General features: G+C 39.4%; 1 protein-coding gene across 1 annotated transcript in view; it reads left to right on the top strand.

Annotated features, from left to right (window-relative positions):
- Positions 1–90: 90 nt before the first annotated feature.
- LOC126376760 (uncharacterized) overlaps positions 91–22,564 on the top strand; it is a 76,414-nt gene continuing 53,940 nt past the window's right edge. The window contains exon 1 of the mRNA XM_050024330.1: positions 91–389. Within this exon, the coding sequence (XP_049880287.1) occupies positions 322–389 (68 nt within the window). The 5' untranslated portion in view covers positions 91–321. The remainder of the gene's footprint in view (positions 390–22,564) is intronic.

The following is a 22,564-nucleotide window of genomic DNA, read 5'->3' as shown; positions in this document are numbered from 1 at the left end:
GTCGTGAAAAGCGTGGATAATTAGATAGCGCGCGCGCGAGGCGGCCGGCGCGCGGGATGTGCGGGGCGGGACGGGGGCGGCGGCCGAGAGGGCGCGCATCGATTATTCGTCGTCGAGATTCGGCGGCGTTGGTACGCGCGCACTTTATATTTTTAGCTTTGCCGCCCGAAATCGCGACGCCGGGAGATGTTGAATTATTGCGGTTCTTTAACAGAATTACGTGTGTGTGAGTGTTGTTAAAAGTGTGGTGTTGGCCGCATGAGGTGACCGGGGGATGTGTGGGGTGACGAGTTAAGGAGGGCAGGCCGGGCCTGAGTCGAGATGGGCAACTCTTGCAGCTCAGGGCAGGCCCACAAGGACAAGGACAATGTATCGCAGCACTCCGAAGAGTGAGTACCATAGTTTGTAGCACGTTTGAATTCTTGACGCGGCGCGAAGGTCGCCCGTAATACTCTTGTTAGCTAAATGGGTTGAGTGAAAACAACGTCACACATTTGTTATTTGTATGTATTGTCGGAGATAAGCGCAGAGGAGGTGGAATCGTCAAAATAAATCAATAAGTTGACAGCCGACCCACAGGTTGGACGGGTCGTCGGGAGGATCGAGTCTGTGGGCTCTCGGATCATGTGAGGAGAGTAATTAATATTATATTCATCAGCCAGCTGTCATCAGCCGTTTGGGTCAAGTGTAAAAATCAATACGGATGCGGGACCCTCGGCTCCCCAATAATATAATCCAATCAGGGCAACGAGCTTCATATTTTCCACAGAATTACGGACAATTCTCTCGGACGGGTCTAATAAGAGCTCCTAATATAACAAAAGTCCTGAAAGTCCATAAACAGATAGGTAGGTAATTACAGATCCCACGTTCTGAAATTTGAAAAATTGCATTGACAATTTAGATCAGAAAAAAAATGCTATTAATAAACTTTTCTAATAAAAATCTATCAAGCGTGATTTTTATCATATTACCCTGCTTAATAAGTCCATGATCCTTCGAACCGGTCATTCTTTAGTAAAATTTATTGAGGCCTTAAAAACAATCAGGCTAAGTAGGACTTACGCTACAAATTTAATAAACTTGTTAAATCGGATTTGTTTTTGATCGTTGTACCTAGGCAGTTTTTAAATTGGTGACTAGGTAGGTACTTACGTAAACATTTTCCAATACCTCAGCTAATTGTGAACTCTATGACCATCGATCGTTTAAATGTTGTACCTACCCACATTTTACTCTATGTCAGTGGGAGAGCAATCTCTATCCTTACCAATACCCCCATATGTCTGAGATGTGTGACCTAACCTACTGGAATGGTTTTTCCTTCAAATTAGAAGGTGGACCCGTCAATCAATACCCTCAAGTTAGGGAAAGAGCCTGTGAAAACAGAATAACGCTCGAGAGATGAGTTCTAAACGTATCTCTACCTCTTGAACTAATCATAAGCTGAAGAACGTACCTATAACGGTGTTAAAATAAAGTTTTGCCCGCCAAAATCGGTTTAGTATTATGACAAGCGATCTCACATGCCAAATGGAGAAAGAAAACCATGGAATTCCAGTGCGTATGTAGGTAGCACGCAAGTGGAATCGTAAACGAGTGATTGGTACGGCTCTATTTATTGCAGAGGTTGGCAACCTGCGACCGTCTCGGTCTATAATGTCATTTTAAATCGTAATCGATTGAAAGGCTCACGTTCTCGTTTTCGATTCTTTTTCTTATGTAAATTGGAGTGCTTTTTGAGATATTTTTTGACGTTACTTGACGATATGCCGCAAATGGAATTAACTAGTTGGTCGAATAAATGCGGAGCGCTGAGGGCTCTCGCCCGGTACGAAATTTAAGACAAGACAAACCTGAGGTGTCCAGTTTAAAAAGAGTACCTAGTAGTGTGTTAACATAAATAAAAAATATATAACATAAACAGCCTATATATACGTCCCACTGCTGGGCACAGGCCTCCCCTCAATCAACCGGAGGGGCTATGGAGCATACTCCACCACGCTGCTCCAATGTGGGTTGGTGGAGGTGTTTTTACGGCTAATAGCCGGGACCAACGGCCTAGCGTGCCCTCCGAAGCACGAAATCAGCTAAAAAAATAAAAAAAAAATTGGAAAAATATATGAAAACAATTTTTTGTTTTGCCAAGAATAATTTTGTTAAAGCAATTATCTGTTAAAGACTGATTGATAGAGACGTCACCAACTAGTCATCCTTGTCAGTGAGTCACCACTTTGCAAAACAATCGTCTAAATCATCAAGAGCAACAACACTTGTTACGGTGTGTCACCGACACTGAAAAATTTAAAAAAAACTGTTTAGAAGTCTTGACATCTAAATAAATGCCTTAGCCTGCCTAACCTATATTGTGTTGGTTTGCCCTTCGCGAGTTAAAGGTCAGACAAGCTGTCGCTTCTGTAAAAAGAACCTGGCCAATCTTCAGGTTGGATAAGTGCGCCCCGTGAAAAACGGGATAACGCTAGGGTGATGACGAGGATGACTTAGGTCCAAAAAATCATTTATCTACAGACAACACAGACTGTAAATCCTATCAGGATGGGCAAGACGATATGCATTACAAAAAAATCTCATTCTTACCGTGTACCGCCTTACCGCGTAAGTGTGAGCGACACAAACAGTGCGCGCACGCTCCCCTTTACTCCTTAGCGGCGTACGGTCATTTCGTCATTTTCGACTATAGTAGCATGTTGTGGAAAAATAATTTTTAGTCGGTTTTAACGACATGCTCGAGTTAAGTTATCCACAAAACGATAAAGTCAAATCGTTTACATTACTTTAAATACATAAACTCACACCCCTAATGGGATGGATCGGATGGATAGAGTCACAACTACTTAATCAAAGACTAATTGCAACCACTGTTCAAGTCCTAAGATGAATAAATTCGAAATTAACACGATATTTCAAACCGTCATCATTCAATTCAAATTATCTATACACCACACTTTATTGCATAATAACAAGAACATTTGAGTTATTTATTTTTATAATATACGTAAGTACAAGTAGTATAACAGCAATACAGGTTTACCTAATGCGTTGTACAGCTAAAAATTAAAAAAATATATAATCATCATCTCCCTAGCGTTATCCTGTTATCACGGGAGCCCCTTACCTAGCCTGAAGTTTTTGATAGCTCCGGTTTTTTTACAAAAGTGACTACGAAAAGCAGCCCAATACAGGTTAGGTCACACACGTCCGAAACATAAAAAAATAATCTATTATTAAAAGTTACTCATCATTCTAAAGAAGTACAAAATGGGAGGCCATTTTGCAACATTCAGCAACGGTCTACTCAACTTTAGCACTCTTATAATATTTGTAATAGCCCAGTTATTAAACATCGTTATTATTAACAGATATTTGGTATAAACTATAAACTCAGTTATGGTCACATTAACCTCTGCCTCGCAGGACAAAGGTGGCGCACCCCTGACTTCACAGATAACGACGCAAACAGCTTCAAAGGGCTTACAATAATAAGCGTTCTTTTTTTTTAATTTCTCTTCCTTTGTAAAGCTTTTTAAAAATTAATTAAGGCTTTTGAGCTGAACTGAGGCACACCCCTTTTTTTGACGTCACTTACTGTAGATTTGCTGCAGATGGCATTAACTACTTGGCCGGACAAATGGGGAGGGCTGAAGGCTCTCAGCCGGTACAACGTTAAGAGGGTGCCCAGCTGGGCGCGAACTTCGGCTCAGGGCGACGTCTGAGGGGAAAAATATTTGAAAGAATTAATCGACCCTACTGGGTCGTTAGCGATAAGCGCTGATTGAGGGAAATCGTCGACACCCCGGACACAAAACAAAAATCTCATTTTCTTGCTTACCGAACCGCCTAACGCGTAAACACGCTTTTTATATAAACACGTACAGTTATAATAATCGTATGTGCATTTATACAATTGAAAACGCGCATTGACAAAAAGGCACCAATTTTTTGTCAATGTGCGTTTTCAATTGATAGAACTTGTATAGGGTTTGGCGACCCGTGGGTAGGCCCGCTACAAGGTGGACCGACGATCTGGTGAAGGTCGCGGGAAGCCGCTGGATGCGGGCAGCGCAGGACCGATCTTCGTGGAGATCCTTGGGGGAGGCCTATGCCCAGCAGTGGGCGTCGTACGGCTGATAATGATGATGATGTTGTTTGATACATTTTGTAATCAGTCGGCTGCAGAAATCTCTTAAAACTTGAATAGTGTTGAATTGGTTGAAACAATGACAAATATACTGTCTTTGGTGTCATAGATGCTGTGTATTTCATATTTCTCAATTATTATCTGCAAAAATAACATTTTATGATTAAATTACATAATTAAGTCTACATCTTTTAGCGTCAGAAATTGCTAGTTAACAATAAAACCGCCTTTTGTACTCCTCTCTTCTTTAGTTTTTCATTTAATCAGAAATCTGAATCATTTATTCAACGTAATTATATTATCATGGATAAACTTGAACTTGAAGATCAATTTCACAAGTTTGAATGTACGTTAATGTGTTATGTATGGCTGAGGAGAAGAAATGACAAGAAACTGCAACAGCAACCCAACTTTTAAATAAATTAAGGTATTATTTTAAGTTATACCTGTAATTTTTTTGTCCGCTGAAAAAGAAAGGGACGGGTAATCGACAGGCATAAAATTTATGGAACACATGTCAATTTTAAGGAGAAATCTAAAACAACCGTTTAAAAATTTTATATCGGCCAATAACCCGACAGACTTAAGTAGACAGCACATCAAATGTATTGCATACCAACGAGATGCCTAGTTTATTCGCCCGGGTTATTCATGCGTTTTAAAATTAAATTTGTGTTGATGTTCGAAGATCTACCTAAGAACCCCCTTAAAATCTTAAACGCCCTGTAAAAATTCGACAATGAAACGAAATAATCAATAAAAATCTCAGACACAATAAGACAACATTGTTACTTAGATTAAGCATCTCATTAACCGTAAAGTACCATGCTTAAAGGGATTAGGGATGTTTAATTATAACATTAATTATGCTATTTACTTCACCACACCACATATAACAGGTATTTTGGAATGTAGTGAGGTTACACATACGTTCCTAATGAATTATACTTACACATGATCCCTAACATAACCATTAACACACATAATGGCCCCGATTCCATCCTAATTTTATTTTAAGTTAAACCCTTCATTTTCTTATCCGCCGAAAAGGAAAGGGACGGATGATTGTCAACAACTTAAGAGCCACGCTCTTGTCGGTGTAGCATTCTCCATGCTACTTTTTAGGGAAAAATAGGGCAGTGGTTTCCCTCTTGCTTTCCGTCCCGCAGTTCTCTTGTCTGACGCGAGTATGATGACGCTCAGAGTAATCTATATCAAAGCCGTAATAGAACTCTTGTCCTCCGCTTCTGACTAGTACTGACAGTCACTGCTGCCCTCTGTCAGGTTCCAGGTTCCTGTGACTTGCCTTTTCCGTCCTGAATTGCCGGATCGATGGCTCCCATCTCTCCGCAACCGTTGAGGTCTTCACCCGTATCCCTGGGCAATGGTTCTATGTTATACCCCGTAGGTCTGGGTCCCTATCCGAACTCAGCCACTATCTCACTCTGGTCTACTGAAGTAAAAGGCGCCACCCCAACGGCAAGGACGCGCCGAACAGGAATTGCCCCAGTGGAGGGCAGAGAAGATGACCTTCTGTCCCCCGTGGGGCCGGGTTTATTAACCCGGTATGAAACCAAAACCAAAGGCAACACTGAACTCGGGCTTTTTTCCGTGGACTGTGGCACCTATGTACATTTATATTTTGTGTTTTTTTATTTAATATTAGGTTAACACTTTCAAGGACAGAACGTCTAATGACGTTCCGATCCCAAGGTGTCATATTAGCTATTATGAACCATCAATGACCCATGATCTCTGTCCATGAAAAATTGTGTAAGTAAATGTATATGTGTGTTGTGGTTTGTCCGAAATAAACGTTTATATTATTATTTTCATGTATCTGACTTGGAGCGAGCTTGATTTACCTCCCAACCCAATGGAGGCTTTAGTTTATTTAAAATTTAAACCATAATTTTTTAAGGAGCAAGGTAGCGTGTATGGACTGCCGGTCTTGCTCGCACGGACGGGGTAAAGTATCTGGATACTCCATACAAATTCAGTTCAGAGCCTGGGCTCTGATGTCCTTTAAGTCGATTAATGGATTGTCTCCACATCGAAATGGTTCTGACCTTAACCAGACCACCGAAATTATGACGTCACATCACACTTTTGGCGCCACCAACAACACTTGACGTGATAATGCAGCGAACTCTAATTGTCACAATTAGAATGACAAGCGCCCAACAAAAGTGCCCCATCAATCATGGCCGTTATTCGTTAGCGTTTGCATGTGTGATGGATGGTGTGTGCATTGCGAACTCAATAATATGGCTATGGCTATTTATCTTACTTAGAGATTAGGGGTATCGCTTTCGTTGTGGACAAGTGGTTCGGTTAATATGCTGAGTGTGTTGGTAGGGAGCGTACATAACGTTGACATAAATCCACGTTCGTTTTCCTTCATGGCGGTACCACGTAGCCAGAGCCGTCAGTATGTCAAATTGCAATACTTATTGCTTTTTTAGATGAATTGCTTCGATGTGGCCTTTTAACTCCCCAGTTACATTTTACTATAGCTTTTTACGAAATTACTGCGGAATTTGTATGAAAAAGCAACCTGTGACGTCATAGAAAAACCCCCTTATTAATTTGAATACAACGACGTACTTCAGTGGAAGCAAGCAACGAACAACTTTTATTCAAAAATAACATATCATGGTCCATAGACAATGTATATAGTAGGTACACAGTTTATTTGATGTTACCATAGGAAATAATATAGTATATTTTAACAAATTTGTCTAGTTGGAAACTACCCTATTCTCGGTATAGGTATATTCAACATTGGAAACAATTCTATTACCTACAACAAAATTCAATACCCAAGGATCTAAAGTAGCTATGAGCTTCCTGCCATCAAACATACCTACCATATCTTCACATCCCCCTCTCGTCGACATTTTATTAAATTTCCTCTCAAACCTCCACGGAAATAACTTAAAAATGTTAGGCTGATGTAAAAGCTCTGTCAAAGGGAATGTTGAAATATTTATCAGGCTCGATCAAAAGAGCTACCTATACTAACACATTTTCTTTGAAAGAGCTGGTAATTTTAAAGGGGAATTTGCTAACTGCGTTTCCTTTCATAAAGCTCATAATAATATCGTCACTGTAAAGGCAAAATTACGTAAGCGTCAAAAGGCCGTTTCGAGAAAAAACCGTTTAAAGATATTTTTATTAACCATTTTTGCAATTTAGAGACGGCAACGTAAGATTGCATTGGTGCTTGTTTTTTTTTTTTTTTTTTTTTTTTTTCAATTTATGTATAGCAATAGATATCATAACGTTGACTGTTATTTTTGGATATTTTGGTGCTTACATTTTTTTAGCTTTCCAGTGACGATATGAACTATAGGTAATAACTTGGGCAGTCAAGTGTATATTTAGTTTTTTCAAATTCTCTTGAACACACGTAGATCTAAACTTATTTTACCGTGCTATACATATTTATGACAAACATACAGCTACCTCGTAAATAAATGCACTTTGTACTATCACAATCATTATGTAATATGACAGAGATGAATGACAAAACGGAGAATAGCAAACAACAACATGATTAACCAATACAAAAAAGATAAATGTAATTTTAATGGTTCAATGAGATTAGAATCAAAGTAGGTATATTACGATGTAAAATTAAACGTTATCAATCTTCATAAATGCACTTCGCGCCCAGTTTGCGCGCCAAAACTTACCGAGCCCGCGCCATCTTTAATTTAATATCACAGAGATCGTTTATTATTCTAAATAACCACCGGGTAGTGTGACGATCATTTTACGACCGCACCGAAGGCCACCTGAATTTGTCCGATATAAAAATATATTTTGGAATATTTGTGGCGACCAATTCCTGAACGGATGTCAACGAGTTTTTGAACGTTGCGCGCCAATTTTATGATTTATGGCGGGAGATTCATAAAAAAAGTTCCTATGTTTTTTTTTAATAAGTTACAGCCTAACCTAACCTAACGTGTTCAGAACTAAATCAAGTATAATATCATAACCAACCACACTTCTAAACTAAATTAGAAGGTCAAATGTAGGCGGCGGCGCTCTTGAATGTCCCTAAATTTTGTCAGTTCTCCATATTGTCCAGCTAAAATTCGTGATAAATTGCTATAAAGTGTGGTGCAACGTGGAGCCCCGTCTGGAGGATAAGTTACGAAAAAGAAAAGCAGTTGAAAAAGGCAGTTTTTATTGAAAATAAGTTTTTTCTAAGTTTTCTTCTTTCCGATCTTTAGGGAATAAATATAACACTATAATTTTGCAGATAAACGCTGCGCAAAAGGTAAAAATATAACCAAAACAATATGTTTGTTTACTCAAATAGTAGGTACTTATGGAGAACTTTAATTTTTTTTGGACACTCAATAGTAGCGAGACCTGATGGGAAAAATAGGCAGTTTTATCTTCATTTAGTTATTTTATTTGTCTTGAAACATCAACCAATAATACCATTATGTGTCTAATGTGTCTTTATGTTCTCTAGCTAGAGATTTCGGCGGAAATATGTATGTAGACTTGTATTTAAGTAATTGAATATTTCATTAATATGCAAAGCAAATTATGCAACGGGCTTAATGCAGTTATTAAACACCATCCTAACACTTCCAAATTGCAATGCAAGCAGCCCTTACACTAACTAAGGGCCCTTAATGTGCCACCTGATTGGGATGGCGGGCGGATTTAAATCCAAAATCGTCCACCTTATTTCGTAAACTAACTTAGTATGTAAGTTTTTGTTACTAACGCTATGGATGTTATGTTGTACGAATAAATATAATTTTTGATTTGATAAACATAATATAATTGTTGCTTGATATTTGGAGCGTTAGGCTCACGATCTGGAGGTCCGGGTTCGATTCCCGATGGGGACATTGTCGAAATCACTTTGTGAGACTGTCCTTTGTTTGGTAAGGACTTTTCAGGCTTGAACACCTGATTGTCCGAAAAAGTAAGATGATTCCGTGCTTCGGAGGGCACGTTAAGCCGTTGGTCCTGGCTATTAGCCGTAAAAACACCTCCACCAACCCGCATTGGAGCAGCGTGGTGGAGTATGCTCCGTACCCCCTCCGGTTGATTGAGGGGAGGCCTGTGCCCAGCAGTGGGACGTATATAGGTTGTTTATGTATTTTGGATCACATTATCCCCCCCCCCCACGATATTATAATAAAAAAGATTGCGCAGTAACTAGGTTCTATTTCCCGTATACATACTCGCAGCTTCATGGCTATCCCGCCGGATTCTCAAGAGAGCACCCGGCCAATGATATTGGTTTTCTGGAAGAGACAATTGCTTCACTTTATCTTGATCATATTAATAATGGGTGGAAGACTTGTTGTGCCTGGGTGTAATAACTAGGGTCGTCATTTATACCCAAAAACAAAGATAAAAGATGATCCATGAGATTAGAAGGTACAACTGTACAGCGCCATCTGGTTTTTTTTGAGAACGTGGCCTGGAAAGTCCCTCAAGCAGGTAAAAATATGTGTACAATTTTTTTATCTGGAATTAAATAAGTTGAAACTAATCGGTCGCTACACTCGCTCGATCGACTGACCATATGATTGCTCAAATGTAATTCAAGCTGGTCACCATTTAATTTGCCCGGGCATAACTATGTCCGGTCACGTTAATTTAGACGAATTTCTTTTAAAGCTAGTAAGCCAAAGGCGCATAGTGAGAGTTTCACCACAACGCATCTTTAAACTTTAATCGTTTTAAACTGTTGAAAACTCGCCTACAACAATAAAATAATTGTGTTTTAAACTTCATTATAATAATAATAATAATAATCATTTATTTCGGACTCATCCACATTGATTACATCCATATTTGTTAGTAAAATTGCAAGCTTACAAAACTAGTGTTAGTAACATACAAATATGTTAAAAATGGCAAGTCCGGATGGACTCCCCGACGCTGGCGGCCAATCATACGACTGCGTGCAGCCGAATCCAGCGAGCCAGCATCGGAGAGTCCCACCGGTCAACTAGCGCGCGCAGGATGGTGTTGGGACTGTCGCGCGTGCGGCGCAGGATGGAAGCGCACCGCTTTCGCATGATGGCTGCAAATCCGTCCGTGTTAGCCGCAGCGAACATCGCGGAGGCACTGCAGTAGCGCGGCAGTCCCATCAGCACCCGGAACGCGTTATTATACTGCACGCGCAGGTCGCTGTATGTCCGCTGCGTATAGTTGACCCACAGGCTACAGGTGTAAAAGGACTGACAGTACGCTTTAAATAGCGCAGTTTTGACAGTCCCCGTACACCGCGCAAACCTGCGGGCCAACATGTTGCATCGGACAGACAGCGCCCTGCGCTCTCTCTCTATATCCACCCTATCCTTAAGATCCTGGGTGACCCAGTGGCCCAAATACTTAAATTGCTCAACATGATTTAGAGCTGTACCACATAAAACGAAATTTGGACTCAAAGTGTAACGATTGTTATCCGGTCTGAAAATCATTACCTCGCTCTTTTTTGCATTGTATTTGAGCCCATGAGCCACCGCGTAGGACTCGCAAATTTTCAGGAGTCTTCGGAGGGCACCAATCGATGGGCTCAGCAGCACCATATCGTCAGCGTAGCTGATATTATTCACGCATACTCCGTCTATATGACACCCTATGCCGGTACTACTGAGTTCATCGATCAGTCGGTCGGTTGATTATGGGCAAAAAATTAGTTTATACAATATCAATAGAAAGTACTTACGACGGACCAACTAGAACTAAACACGAAGTATATTAATGGCCCCGATTCCTGCAGACACCTCCTAATTTTACTTTAAGTTATACCTGTCATTTTCTTATCCGCCGAAAAGGAACTGGACAATTGACAGCTCTTAATTTTAGGAAGAATGAGTAAATGAATGAATAACCCGGGCGAATCAAAAGGTATCTCGCTGGTATGCAAGCCGTTTGACGTGTGCTGTCAACATAATTCTGTCGGGTTATTGGCCAATGCAAAATTATTAGACGGTTGTTTTAGATTTGTGCTTAAAATTGACGTGTGTTCCATAAAATTAGATTTCACAACACACAACGTCCATTATCTATAGCAGTATTAACACATTAAATAATTCTTTACACAGTTTATAGGTACTTCGTTATATCCCTACCTCGGTAAAATCAAGAAAATTTAGTTTTATAACGGATGGTCTAGCGAAAGGCTGTTGAAAGGTATACCCTCAACATGAAAAAAAATCAGCAAATAAAGATTCTATTCTATTCTATCAACCACGCTCAACTCCACTGACAATTTTTTTTCTGTAGCCTAATTAATGTCCCACTGCTGGGCAAAGGCCTCTCCCTTCTCGTTCCAACCCTCCCTGTCTAGGTCATCGTTCTGCCAAGTGTGCCGGAAGGCGTCCAGCTCGTCCCTCCACCGTCGTCGTGGTCTGACAAATTATACCACACACAAAACAAAACACCCTAACCCTTCCAAGATCTTCGGCTGACCCACTTGTCGCGTGACGCACGCACGCGTCACGTATTGTCTTATAAATTGTATAACGCCGCGCGCGCCGCCCGTAAGACGTACCGACGTGACAGGGCCGTGGCTAGGTAATCAAGGGCCTCTACGTAAGCTCATGACCATGGTATAAGAAAACCAGCCGGACCCGCATGATAATCGCGACGCGCGCGGCTCGAATTATATTGAGCGCTTCGACCAATAGCCGTTTGACGTCCATCTACGTAGATAGCATTCGTATCGTTTATTGGTCCAAGCGCTCGATATAATTCGTGCCGCGCGGCGCGGTTGTCATGCAAACCCGGCTGGTATGCTAAAAACTGACAGCTAGCATTTCAAGGTTAGCCCAGCTGACGTCATCCCACTCTAGGTTGCCATTTCGTAAAAAATAAATTACCCACGTCCAATGTTTTTAATTTACTTTGCAAGGAAATTTTGTACTTTTTGTAGAATATTTACGTACAGTTTTAATGATTTTTTTATGTGACAAGTAATAGTAATTTAATACATTAGTCAGTAATTCACTTAATTTTCAATAATAAAATAACACTTACGTCATCAAGGGCTAGTAATGGTGGCTTGTCATAGGATTGAGCATACCTGGTCTTCTTATACCATGCTCACGACTATCCCGACTGGGCCCGTCAGACGTACATCCATTGCAAGATGAACTGAATACCCTCACCTCATCGAGCTTTCTGTTATACCAACGTTTCTGTTAGGGCCTCTAAGCTAATCTAATTGCAAGCACATAAGTTTTTGGAATCAATATTTGAGATAACTAATAAGATTTTTCTCAATTTCAATAAATATCGTCACCCCAAAGTAACATAACATTTTTGATTCTACGTCATTTCGCAAGGTGTTATGGCTGAGGAGAAGAAATGACAAGAAACTACAACAGCAACACATGTTTTAAATCAATGTAAGTTACATCACAAGTTGTTTAGTAACAGGAACACATTTAATCATTAATATTAGGTATAAGCTTTTTTACATAAAGTAAGCTACACATAAGCTTGTATTTTTTAACAAATTCAAAATATTGTATAGTATTTTTATTGTAGATACGTATACATAACCCCAAAAAGACGAATTTATTTTCTTTCGAATCATACCTTTAATTAAAGCAAAATCCATAATGGTTAAACTCTGCTTCTAACCGTCTAGCTACGTTCCTGCGCAGCTCCGCCACTGCACATACCATAGTTTATGTATTTGTACTACCAGCGTACTATGAAACGTGGTTGAGTGGAAGATCTGACGCATAATGTAGTATTGGCCATGGTATAAGGACACCAGGTATGCTCAAAAGTTACAGCTAATATATATCAAGGTTAGCCCAGCTGACGTCATCCCACCCTGCCTTGCCATTTCGTAAAAAATGAATTACCCACGACCAATGTTTTATATTTACTTTACAAGAAAATTTTGAACTTTTAGTATATTTTATGCGACAAGTGATAGTAATTAAGTACACACACATACATAAACAGCCTATATACGTCCCACTGCTGGGCACAGGCCTCCCCTCAATCAACCGGAGGGGATATGGAGCATACTCCACCACGCTGCTCCAATGCGGGTTGGTAATAGCCGGGACCAACGGCTTAACGTGCCCTCCGAAGCACGGAATCATCTTACTTTTTCGCACAATCAGGTGATTCAAGCCTGAAAAGTCCTTACCAAACAAAGGACAGTCTCACAAAGTGATTTCGACATTGTCCCCATCGGGAATCGAACCCGGACCTCCAGATCGTGAGCCTAACGCTCTAATCACATTAATAAGTAAGTAAGTAAGTAATTAAGTACATTAGTCAGTAATTCACTAATTTTCAATAATACAATTTACGTCCTTGGAATGTTGGAGTTAATGGTAACACAGTGGTAAACAATTACGTCATCAAGGGCTAGCAATGGCGGCTTGTCATAGGACTGAGCATACCTGGTCTTCTTATACCATGGTTTTGGCTATAAAACGACTAAGCTAGGTCACTATGAAAGGCTTGATTCTCAAACATTTGCACCATTTAGTTATTAATTTATCATAAGTGCAGTTTTCACTAACACAGTTGGCTCGACCATTGTAGACGGCGATACGGCTCACCACCTATCACGTTGGTCTAACAGAAAGCTCGGTGAGGTGTGGGTACTTAGCCCTTGCGATGGATGTACAATTGGGATTGAGATAAATTCGTAAGATTATGTTATATAACGTTGTTGTGTTATGTGACTAAGTTTGTATAGAATTTCAGTTTATCCCCACCAGCGGCTGATCTAAGTTTACCTCAACTTCTCCCTCGGTCTTACTTTTAGTCTTCAATCGTATAGGCGTCAAACGTCACACACACAAATGTTCGTGTACGATAACGTCAAATACTTCACTTCGTTCTGTGTAAAACGATTTTGTATGAAGAGTCCTGGATGTGCCGTTCAAGTTGCAATATATTTTTTTAATGAAATGTACCTAAGCGAGAGAAGCTCTGAGGTGGCAGGTTAGAATCCCAGCATAGGTTTAGGCCAATGATTTTCGAATTCATATTTGGATCATGAATTCGATTATCAGTGCTCAGCGGTGAAAGAAAACATCGTGAGGAAACCCACATTCCCGAGAAATGCATTTCGGAGGTTTGTAACCTAACTTGTATTGGGCTGGTTGTCCCTTCGCGGGTTGGAAGGTCAGACGGGGAGTCGTTTTTAAAAAAAATCGGACCTGTCAAATCTTCAGGTTAGGTAAGCGGATCATGTGAAAAACGGGATAATGCTAGGGAGACATGATTTCTTTTTTCAAATCGCTATAGGCGTCGCATCAAAACACCAGCTCACACCGCGGCCGCTTACGTTGTGTTGGCACGGTGCCAAGGCCCACACCGCCACTTTTTCACATGTTTACACATCTTAAGTACTCCAATGTGATACGCCACACTCATAACATAACTGTTGAACTCTAAGGGTGTTTCACACTATGATTCCTTATGAAGGTTCATCATAACCTCAACAGATAACAACTTAATAGAGGAGCTCGGTGGCGCAGAGGTAAACGCGCTCGGTTTGCGATTGTTGAAATCAGAAATCAGAATCATTTATTCAACGTAATTATCATGGATAAACTTGTTGAAGGTCAATGTAACATTTTTGAATTTACGTCATTTCGCAAGGTGTTATGGCTGAGGAGAAGAAATGACAAGAAACTGCAACAGCAACACATCTTTTAAAAACCAATGAGGATATACATTACAAGTTATTTAATAACTAGAGGAATACATTCAATACCAGACATTTTTATCATTTAGGTAGTCATTAATCTTATAATAAGCTTTTTTACATAAAGTAAGCTTCACATGAGCTTTAAATTTATTTTCTGACAAATTTAAAATATTATCTGGTATTTTATTGTAAAAAGTTAAGCAACTTTCGCAAAGGCCGGTCATAGGATGGGTGACCACAAAAAAAAGTTCATCTCGAGCTCCTCCGTGCTTCGGAAGGCACGTTAAGTCGTTGGTCCCGGCTGCGTTAGCAGTCGTTAATAACCACCAATCCGCACGCAATCATTGAAACGGCTCGCGTGGTCGTTTCAAGCCCGATATCCCTATCCATCCATAGGGAAGGCCCGTGCCCCAGCAGTGGGGACGTTAATGGGGTGATGATGAATGAATGAATGAATGTAATGTATGTTATGAGTATGACAGACGGTTGAAAATTGATGCAATAGTGCGTAAGCTATACCATAAAAATTGTTCTACGGTCACTTCCGATCTGTTATTTATCGGATAATATGGGACGTACATAAGCTGGTCTTCTTCTTCTATCGTGTGGGTTGTGAGGTGAATTACCAACTTCATCAACCCTGGTGTCAGGGTTATTATTGAGCCACCAAAGGCCCCTGACATGGCTCATATAACGACTAGTTATTTACATCAGTAAGTAGTAACCGGGACCAACGGCTTAACGTGCCTTCCGAAGCACGGATCGTCTTACTTTTTGGACAATCTGGTGATCAGCCTGTCATGTCCTAACCAAAGTAGAGATCACAAAGTGATTTTTTGATATGTCCCAACCGGGATTCGAACTCGGGACCTCCGGATCGTGAGCCCAACGCTCAACCACTGGACCACAGAGGCCGTTAAACTGGTTATCTTATGTTAGAGAGTAAAAAGTAAGAACCATGCTGCTTGTTTCAACATCAAGTCTGCGAGACAAAGCCCGTATTATGCTAGTGAGTACGTCTTTGTTTCCGGAGGCCAAATGCTAATTACTGATGTAACAACACTCTTGCCTCTTTGGGGTGTGTGTTGATACTTTAACTTGCGAGCTAATTATGAAGGAATTGTGTTATTTACAGTAGATATCAGTAATTATTGGTCATTCACGCGCTAAATAATAAATTAGATATGCATTCATATAATTTACGTCATCATCTCCCTAGCGTTAACCTGAAGATTTGACAGATTCGGCCTTATACAAAAGCGGGTGCCTGACTGACTTTCTAACCCTAACTCTAACCGAGGAGAAATTCAACCCAATAGAAGTTAGGTCAAAGCATCGATCAAAAGAGTTGGAAATCTAACTTTGCCAAACAAAACCCTTTAAAACATCCAAAACGTAAATTTTCCCGCCCATTTTATGTCAACGAAAGCGCGCCAAACAACACAATGTCGCCAGAGTTTTTCCCGCGGAATCGGGCAACGGGTCGAAAATAAACAGCCACGGATGCCGCGCGAGTGAATCGCAAATTAAAAATAAAACAACTGTCGTTCACACCTGAAGCACTCATTACGTATGCAACAAACATTGCTTTGATGCCCGATTGATTGCCATCGTCGCGGTCGAAAATAGGCCGTCGATCACTTTTATTCGTGTTGAGAACACACAAGGGCGAAGTCAATTCGTTTTAAGAATAGAATGCTATGGGTAATTTAATTTTATTCTTTCTTACCTAATGTATGAGAGGAACACCCATGCAGATCACTTTTTTTTCTTTATTTGGGTTATCAAACAGTATCACAATAAATAATTGTAACTTTTATACTAATATCATCATCATCATCAGCCGTACGACATAGGCCACAGCCATATACTAATATACATTAATATTATTAATGTGAAACCAACATCGATAACCACAACTTAGATTATACACATTTTGTCTAAACGGTGGCAGGCAGTGGGTTGCGTCTCGTATAACAGCAAATAATATAAAGAAAAGAAAAAACATTCTAAAATTACTTACCTTACATGGCTAGAAAGAAGGCATCAAATAGAGATGGCAAATGATTGGCAAAATGTTCTGAATGTGTATAAATAATTTTACAAGACCTTAAGAACTCACTGGCACATAAATGTTAAACTTTAATTATATTGTACAAACATCTGTTTAAACAGGGATCGAAACAGGAATATGACTTTGTGTTTTGGCACTTCTGGGATACCTTAAAGTTTCAGGAGCAACTCGTTTAAAGTGAAGTACTTAATATAGATGTAGTTTCCATCATTGGAGCGATCCAATGATGATTATGGTGGAATACAAGCGATTTTATTCAAAGATTTCATCACACGTTAAGAAGAAGAGTAAAGTATTTTATATTTTGTCGAAATAGGTAGTAGTTTGTAAGGAAAGTAACGTTCTATTTTTATGTAGGTATAGATAGTCGCCACCGGTTAGAACCGGAGAGGAAATATGATTGGCCACCTGATACGACACGATTCATTTATGTCAAACATCATAAAAGGAAAAATTGAAGCGAAGAGAGGAGGGGTAGACCTAGGAGAACATTTATAGGGAAACAAATAAAAGAGAAGGTGCAGGTCGTGTCGTATCAGGAGGTGAAGGATTTGGCGGGAAGAAGAGAGGAATGGCGATTACTTCACCGACAAGAGCGCAGCTCTTAAATAAAGGGAGAGATAGTAAAACAATGCTAACAGACCTCCGACAAGTCGATGAACTTGTCACGTAATACGACCACTGCAAGTTGCACTATTGGCAGAGTATCCGACTGGATGGGCGCAGGGAGACATGGCCGCTAAATAACACGTTATATATGTCACTGTGATGAGCGAATAGATTTATTGAGCTGGGAGGTCTTCAGATAAATGATTCTTACATACATGTCGTGGCCAGATTGTAGAGTTGATCACTTCATGATGTGTTTGATGAACTTAAGTTGACCATATCGTTGAAACGTCAACGTTTAATGATATTTCGACCAACGTTTGGCCATATCATTAATCTAGGCGGCGTCCATGCTTTGTGGTGTAATAAGAGTGCGAATAGTCGATCGATATGGAAAATTGTACAATTACATTGATTCACCGATTAAAATATCAATCAAGTTTCAAATATAATCGACACCAGCGCTACCGGTGGATAATAATACTAATTTTACGATATGATTGGCAACGTTTGGCCATATCATGAAGTAATCATGCATTTAGTTGCACATATCGTTAAACATTTTGTGTTCATTGATTTGGCCAACCTACATCATGATGTGGCCAACGTGTGATATTCTATTTCATGAAATATGACCATTTCATGAAATGATCAATTCTATGATCTGGCCACGATATATACATACATAGGATCACGCCTATTTTCTTTGGGGTAAAAGAGAAACATCATGAGAAAACCCACATTCCCGAGAAATGCGTTTTGGAGGTATGTGACCTAACCTGTATTGGGCTGGTTTTCCCTTCGGGTTGGAAGGTCAGACAGGCAGTCGCTTCTGTAAAAACCGGACCTGTCAAATTTTCAGGTTAGGTAAGCGGACCATGTGGACACAAGATAACGCTATGGGGATGAGGATCCCGGGCACCGTCACAGATTAGGTATTAATAGCATAGAATAAAGATAAAACTACGGTAATAGACAAAAAGTAGATGGTCCTAGTCCCGCTTGTTCGCTTACCCGGCTTTATGTCATTTTTGTAGTTTCTGACATAATTTTTTATTTTTTTTTAATCTTATTTATCCCCTCGGGAAAAGACAAGCCGCGTTATTTTTTTCTTTTCCCCCGGATAAGGTCAGGCCATTGTGCTTTTCCGACAATTTTCCGACGTCCAACTTCAAAAATAAACTTCGAATTTCGAACGGCTGTTGCTTTTTTATTTTCCCAATACGGATAGGCAAAGACTATGCGCTATGCGGCCCCGTCCAAGCCCCGTGTCTGTCGAATCTCGAACATTCCAACCCAATTGTGAAATGCAGTCGGGTTTTTATTTTAGTTGGTTGCTGTCAAAACCAATAGCTGAACTTTGCTTTTCGCAATAGCATGCGCCCAGTTATTTGGAAAGAAGTGTCTTCCTCGCCCTAACGTTTATAACATTAGCTCACGACTATATCCCAATTGGGGTAGTTAGCGGTACATCCATCGCAAGATGAACTAAGTACTCACACCTCACCGAGCTTTCTGTTAAGACCAACGTGATAGGTAGTGACCCGTAACGCCGCCTGTAATGGTCGAGCCGACTCTGTAGCAACTTTTGTAGAGAGAATAGAAGTAAGAGGATGGAAAAGCCCTAACGGGAATTTTGTATGAGAACCACTGTCGCCGGTTCAACTCCACTCTCTTTTACTACTACTCCTGCAAACAGATAACTGCAATAGCTCTACTGCTTCTCAAATTCCATAGCCACTTTACCTGCCATGTATAGTTTATGTGATAGGCTGCAATTGTATCCTTACTTACTAAGATTACTGCATACAAAAGTATTTTTTGATAAATTGCCAATCATACTAAGGTTAAGGTTAACCTTATAATTTATCTTTGACCCAGGTACCCATTTGCCCGGTCAAACAATATAGGGTATCATGAAAATGTTAATGTTTCTTTAAATTATTTTCAATTCCATTACCTTTGCAACATACAATTCCACTTGATATTAACTCAGAATCATGAGCCAATCATCCCCCTCAGTATTCAGTGAGTCCCTAACACCTGAATAAAATAAACGTAGGTACGTATATGTAAAAAAAATGAAGGAAGTCAGTATAATAATTGAATCAATAATCGGACAGACGCTCTCAAACACTTTGAGCATTGTTCCTTTAAACATGAATTCAATTTGTTTGATCAAAAGATTTTACACAACGCCCGAAGTTAGATGAAAGCGATATTTCAGGTAGAAGTTTACAATTCCTTTCTTTAATAATCGGATTTTGTATTTACGAGTAAACGTCAAAGTTTGGTTTTACATAAACGCTACAAAAAGATGTTTTCTACTGCAAAACTGTTGGGGTTGTCTTGCAGAAATAAAATGCAAATTCTTAATAACTTCGCAATTCATAGCGGTAATGGGTGAATATCAAAATTTCAAGTTTGGTGGCGAAATTTCATATTATTTTTTCGTGAAAAATTGGGTTCCGACATGAAAAAGATCCAAAAGGATCCTTTCCTTTTTTCACGAAAAAATTATATGAAAGTTCGCCACCAAACTTGGCACATTTTGATATTCACCCTAATAATTATAACTTTACTAGATGTTACTTGCGACTTCGTGAAACCCTACAATCTGAAGTCTAATCTTAACTGCAGTTTTCACTGACACAATTACTTCGACCTTTAATAGATGGCGATACGGCTCTCCACCTATCACGTTGATGTAACAGAAAGCTCGGTGAGATGTTTCTAGGTACCTACTTAGTCCATCAAATTCAAATTCAAAAATCAGAATGGCGGGTATGTATTGAAAATGAACATAATGGTCAGCGTATTTTAAGTTGAAATTATGCTCAATACTGCTCAATAAAAGGCTAGTTTCCAACTAGTCAAATCAGTTACTTTTTACTAAACGTCAAAACACGAAATTACTATGGAATTTGTATAAAAAGGCAATCTGTGACGTCATAGAAAAACGTGACAAAATGGCCCACTTATTGTTACATTTTTCTTTGTTAAAATTCAAAGATAAGTTAAATAGGAAAAAGAAAACGTTTTTTGTCACCTTTAGATCTGCCTCTAGTAATCAAAATTTCACAATTTATCTTTGACGTAGGAAACTACTACCTAAATTGCTGCCTACTTTATGCCGCCTAGTGCCTTTTGCTCAAAAGTAATTTACTGTGAAGAAGTACTGTAATTTGTAAGTAGATAAGTAGGTACAAATAAATAAATAAAAAAAAAGAAAAATATCCGATGGGAAGTACTTAAATGGAAAGGAAAATATCCGATTTTCCTGATAATGTTTGCTGTAACTTCGTTTCACGTCAAGTTGTTCATTGATAATGCCTTTCAGTGAACTGAAACTTTGTACAACATAATGTAAAAGAATTAACAAGCTAGAACTTACCTTCTATAGGGCTTTGTTCCTTGCCTACTTCGTGATTGATAGACAATGAGAAACTTTCATCTAAGTACCAGCATAACTTCTCAGAGAAGCTTACCTGACATTTAACAAAGTTCCTCAAAAAAAAAACATAGAGATGACGCTGCTGTAAAGATTTTCCTTTGACTTTGTGATCCCTAGTTTCGTTAGGACATTACAGGCTGATCACCTGATTGTCCGAAAGTAAGATGATCCGTGCTTTCGGGCACGTTAAGTCGTCGGTCCCGGTTACTACTTACTGATGTAGTCGTTACATGAGCCATGTCAGGGGCCTTTGGCGGCTCAATAATAACCCCGACACCAGGGTAAATGAAGTTGGTAATCCACCTCACAACCCACACGATCCCTTAAGTAAATAAAAGACTAAAAAAAACCACACGATAGAAGAAGAAGAAAGATTTTCCTTCGTTCAACTTTCTAATGTCATGGATAACAGACATATGCATCTTTTATCTTTGTTTTTGGGTATAAATGATGGCCCTTTTTGTTAAACCCAGGCACAATTACATCTGCCACCCATTATTATTCTGATCAAAATAAAGAGGAAGCAATATAGGTAGCAACTGGTAGCAACATCATTCTATACATAATGTTATGCAAATATACATACATCCAAGCATTACATTGTAGTTTTGATGTACCCGAGTAATGAGAAAACAGGTAATTATCACATTAAAACTAGACAGCGCCATCTATATTGTTTTTGGGGAATGTAGCCTGGGAAGTCCCTGATTTCATTATCATGTGGAGATTTCCAGACACAGTACCGAGGTTGGAAGCGATGAAATTGCAAAAATTCAAAATTATTTCCTCATAAAACATGGTATAATAAAGGTTTTACAATAAATGTGAGAATCTCATGTTAGGTTATGTGTCATGTGTCATGATGTCAACAAATAAAACCCTGGAAACTCCATAAAAAAATCGCATTTTGACCGTTAAGTGCGAGGGAGACACAAAGTTCGCGCGCGCTCTCCCTTACTCTTTACCGGCTTACGGCCATTTAAACCAAAGTAAGAGTGAAAAGGGGTGATTCAAGTAGAATACATGACATGCAAAAGTGACCATTATTTTTAGACCTAGTCAATATTATTGTATAATTGAATGACCCCGATTCCTGCAGACACCTCCTAATTTTATTTTCAGTTATACCCGTAATGTTCTTATCCACCGAAAAGGAAAGGGACGGGTGAATGACAACTGTTCATTTTTAAATGAAAGAATTATATAGGCATCTCGCTGATATGCAATCCGTTTCACGTGTGCTGTCAACGTAATTCTGTCGGGTTACTGGCCAATATAAAATTTTGGGAGGGCTTTTTTTTCTGCCTAAAATTGACGTGTGTTCCGTAAATTTTATGCCTGTCGATTACCCGTTCCTTTCCTTTTCGGCGGATAAGAAAATGACAGGTATAACTTGAATAAAATTAGATGGTGTGTACAGGAATCAACACCATTATGTACCTATATGATCATTTCACTTGCCTATTTTTTGTATATTTTTCATATGTTTAATTATATTATTGTTTAAGTACACTTCTCATCAAAAAAATCGAAACACTTCCGTTTTCATTGTTTCTGTCCGAATTTAACACAAAAAAGAATTCA

The sequence above is a fragment of the Pectinophora gossypiella genome, chromosome 21 (assembly GCF_024362695.1).
Source record: "Pectinophora gossypiella chromosome 21, ilPecGoss1.1, whole genome shotgun sequence".
Classification (NCBI taxonomy): domain Eukaryota; kingdom Metazoa; phylum Arthropoda; class Insecta; order Lepidoptera; family Gelechiidae; genus Pectinophora; species Pectinophora gossypiella.
Note: the sequence above shows the minus strand (reverse complement) of the source record. Positions and strands in the feature narration are given on the sequence as shown.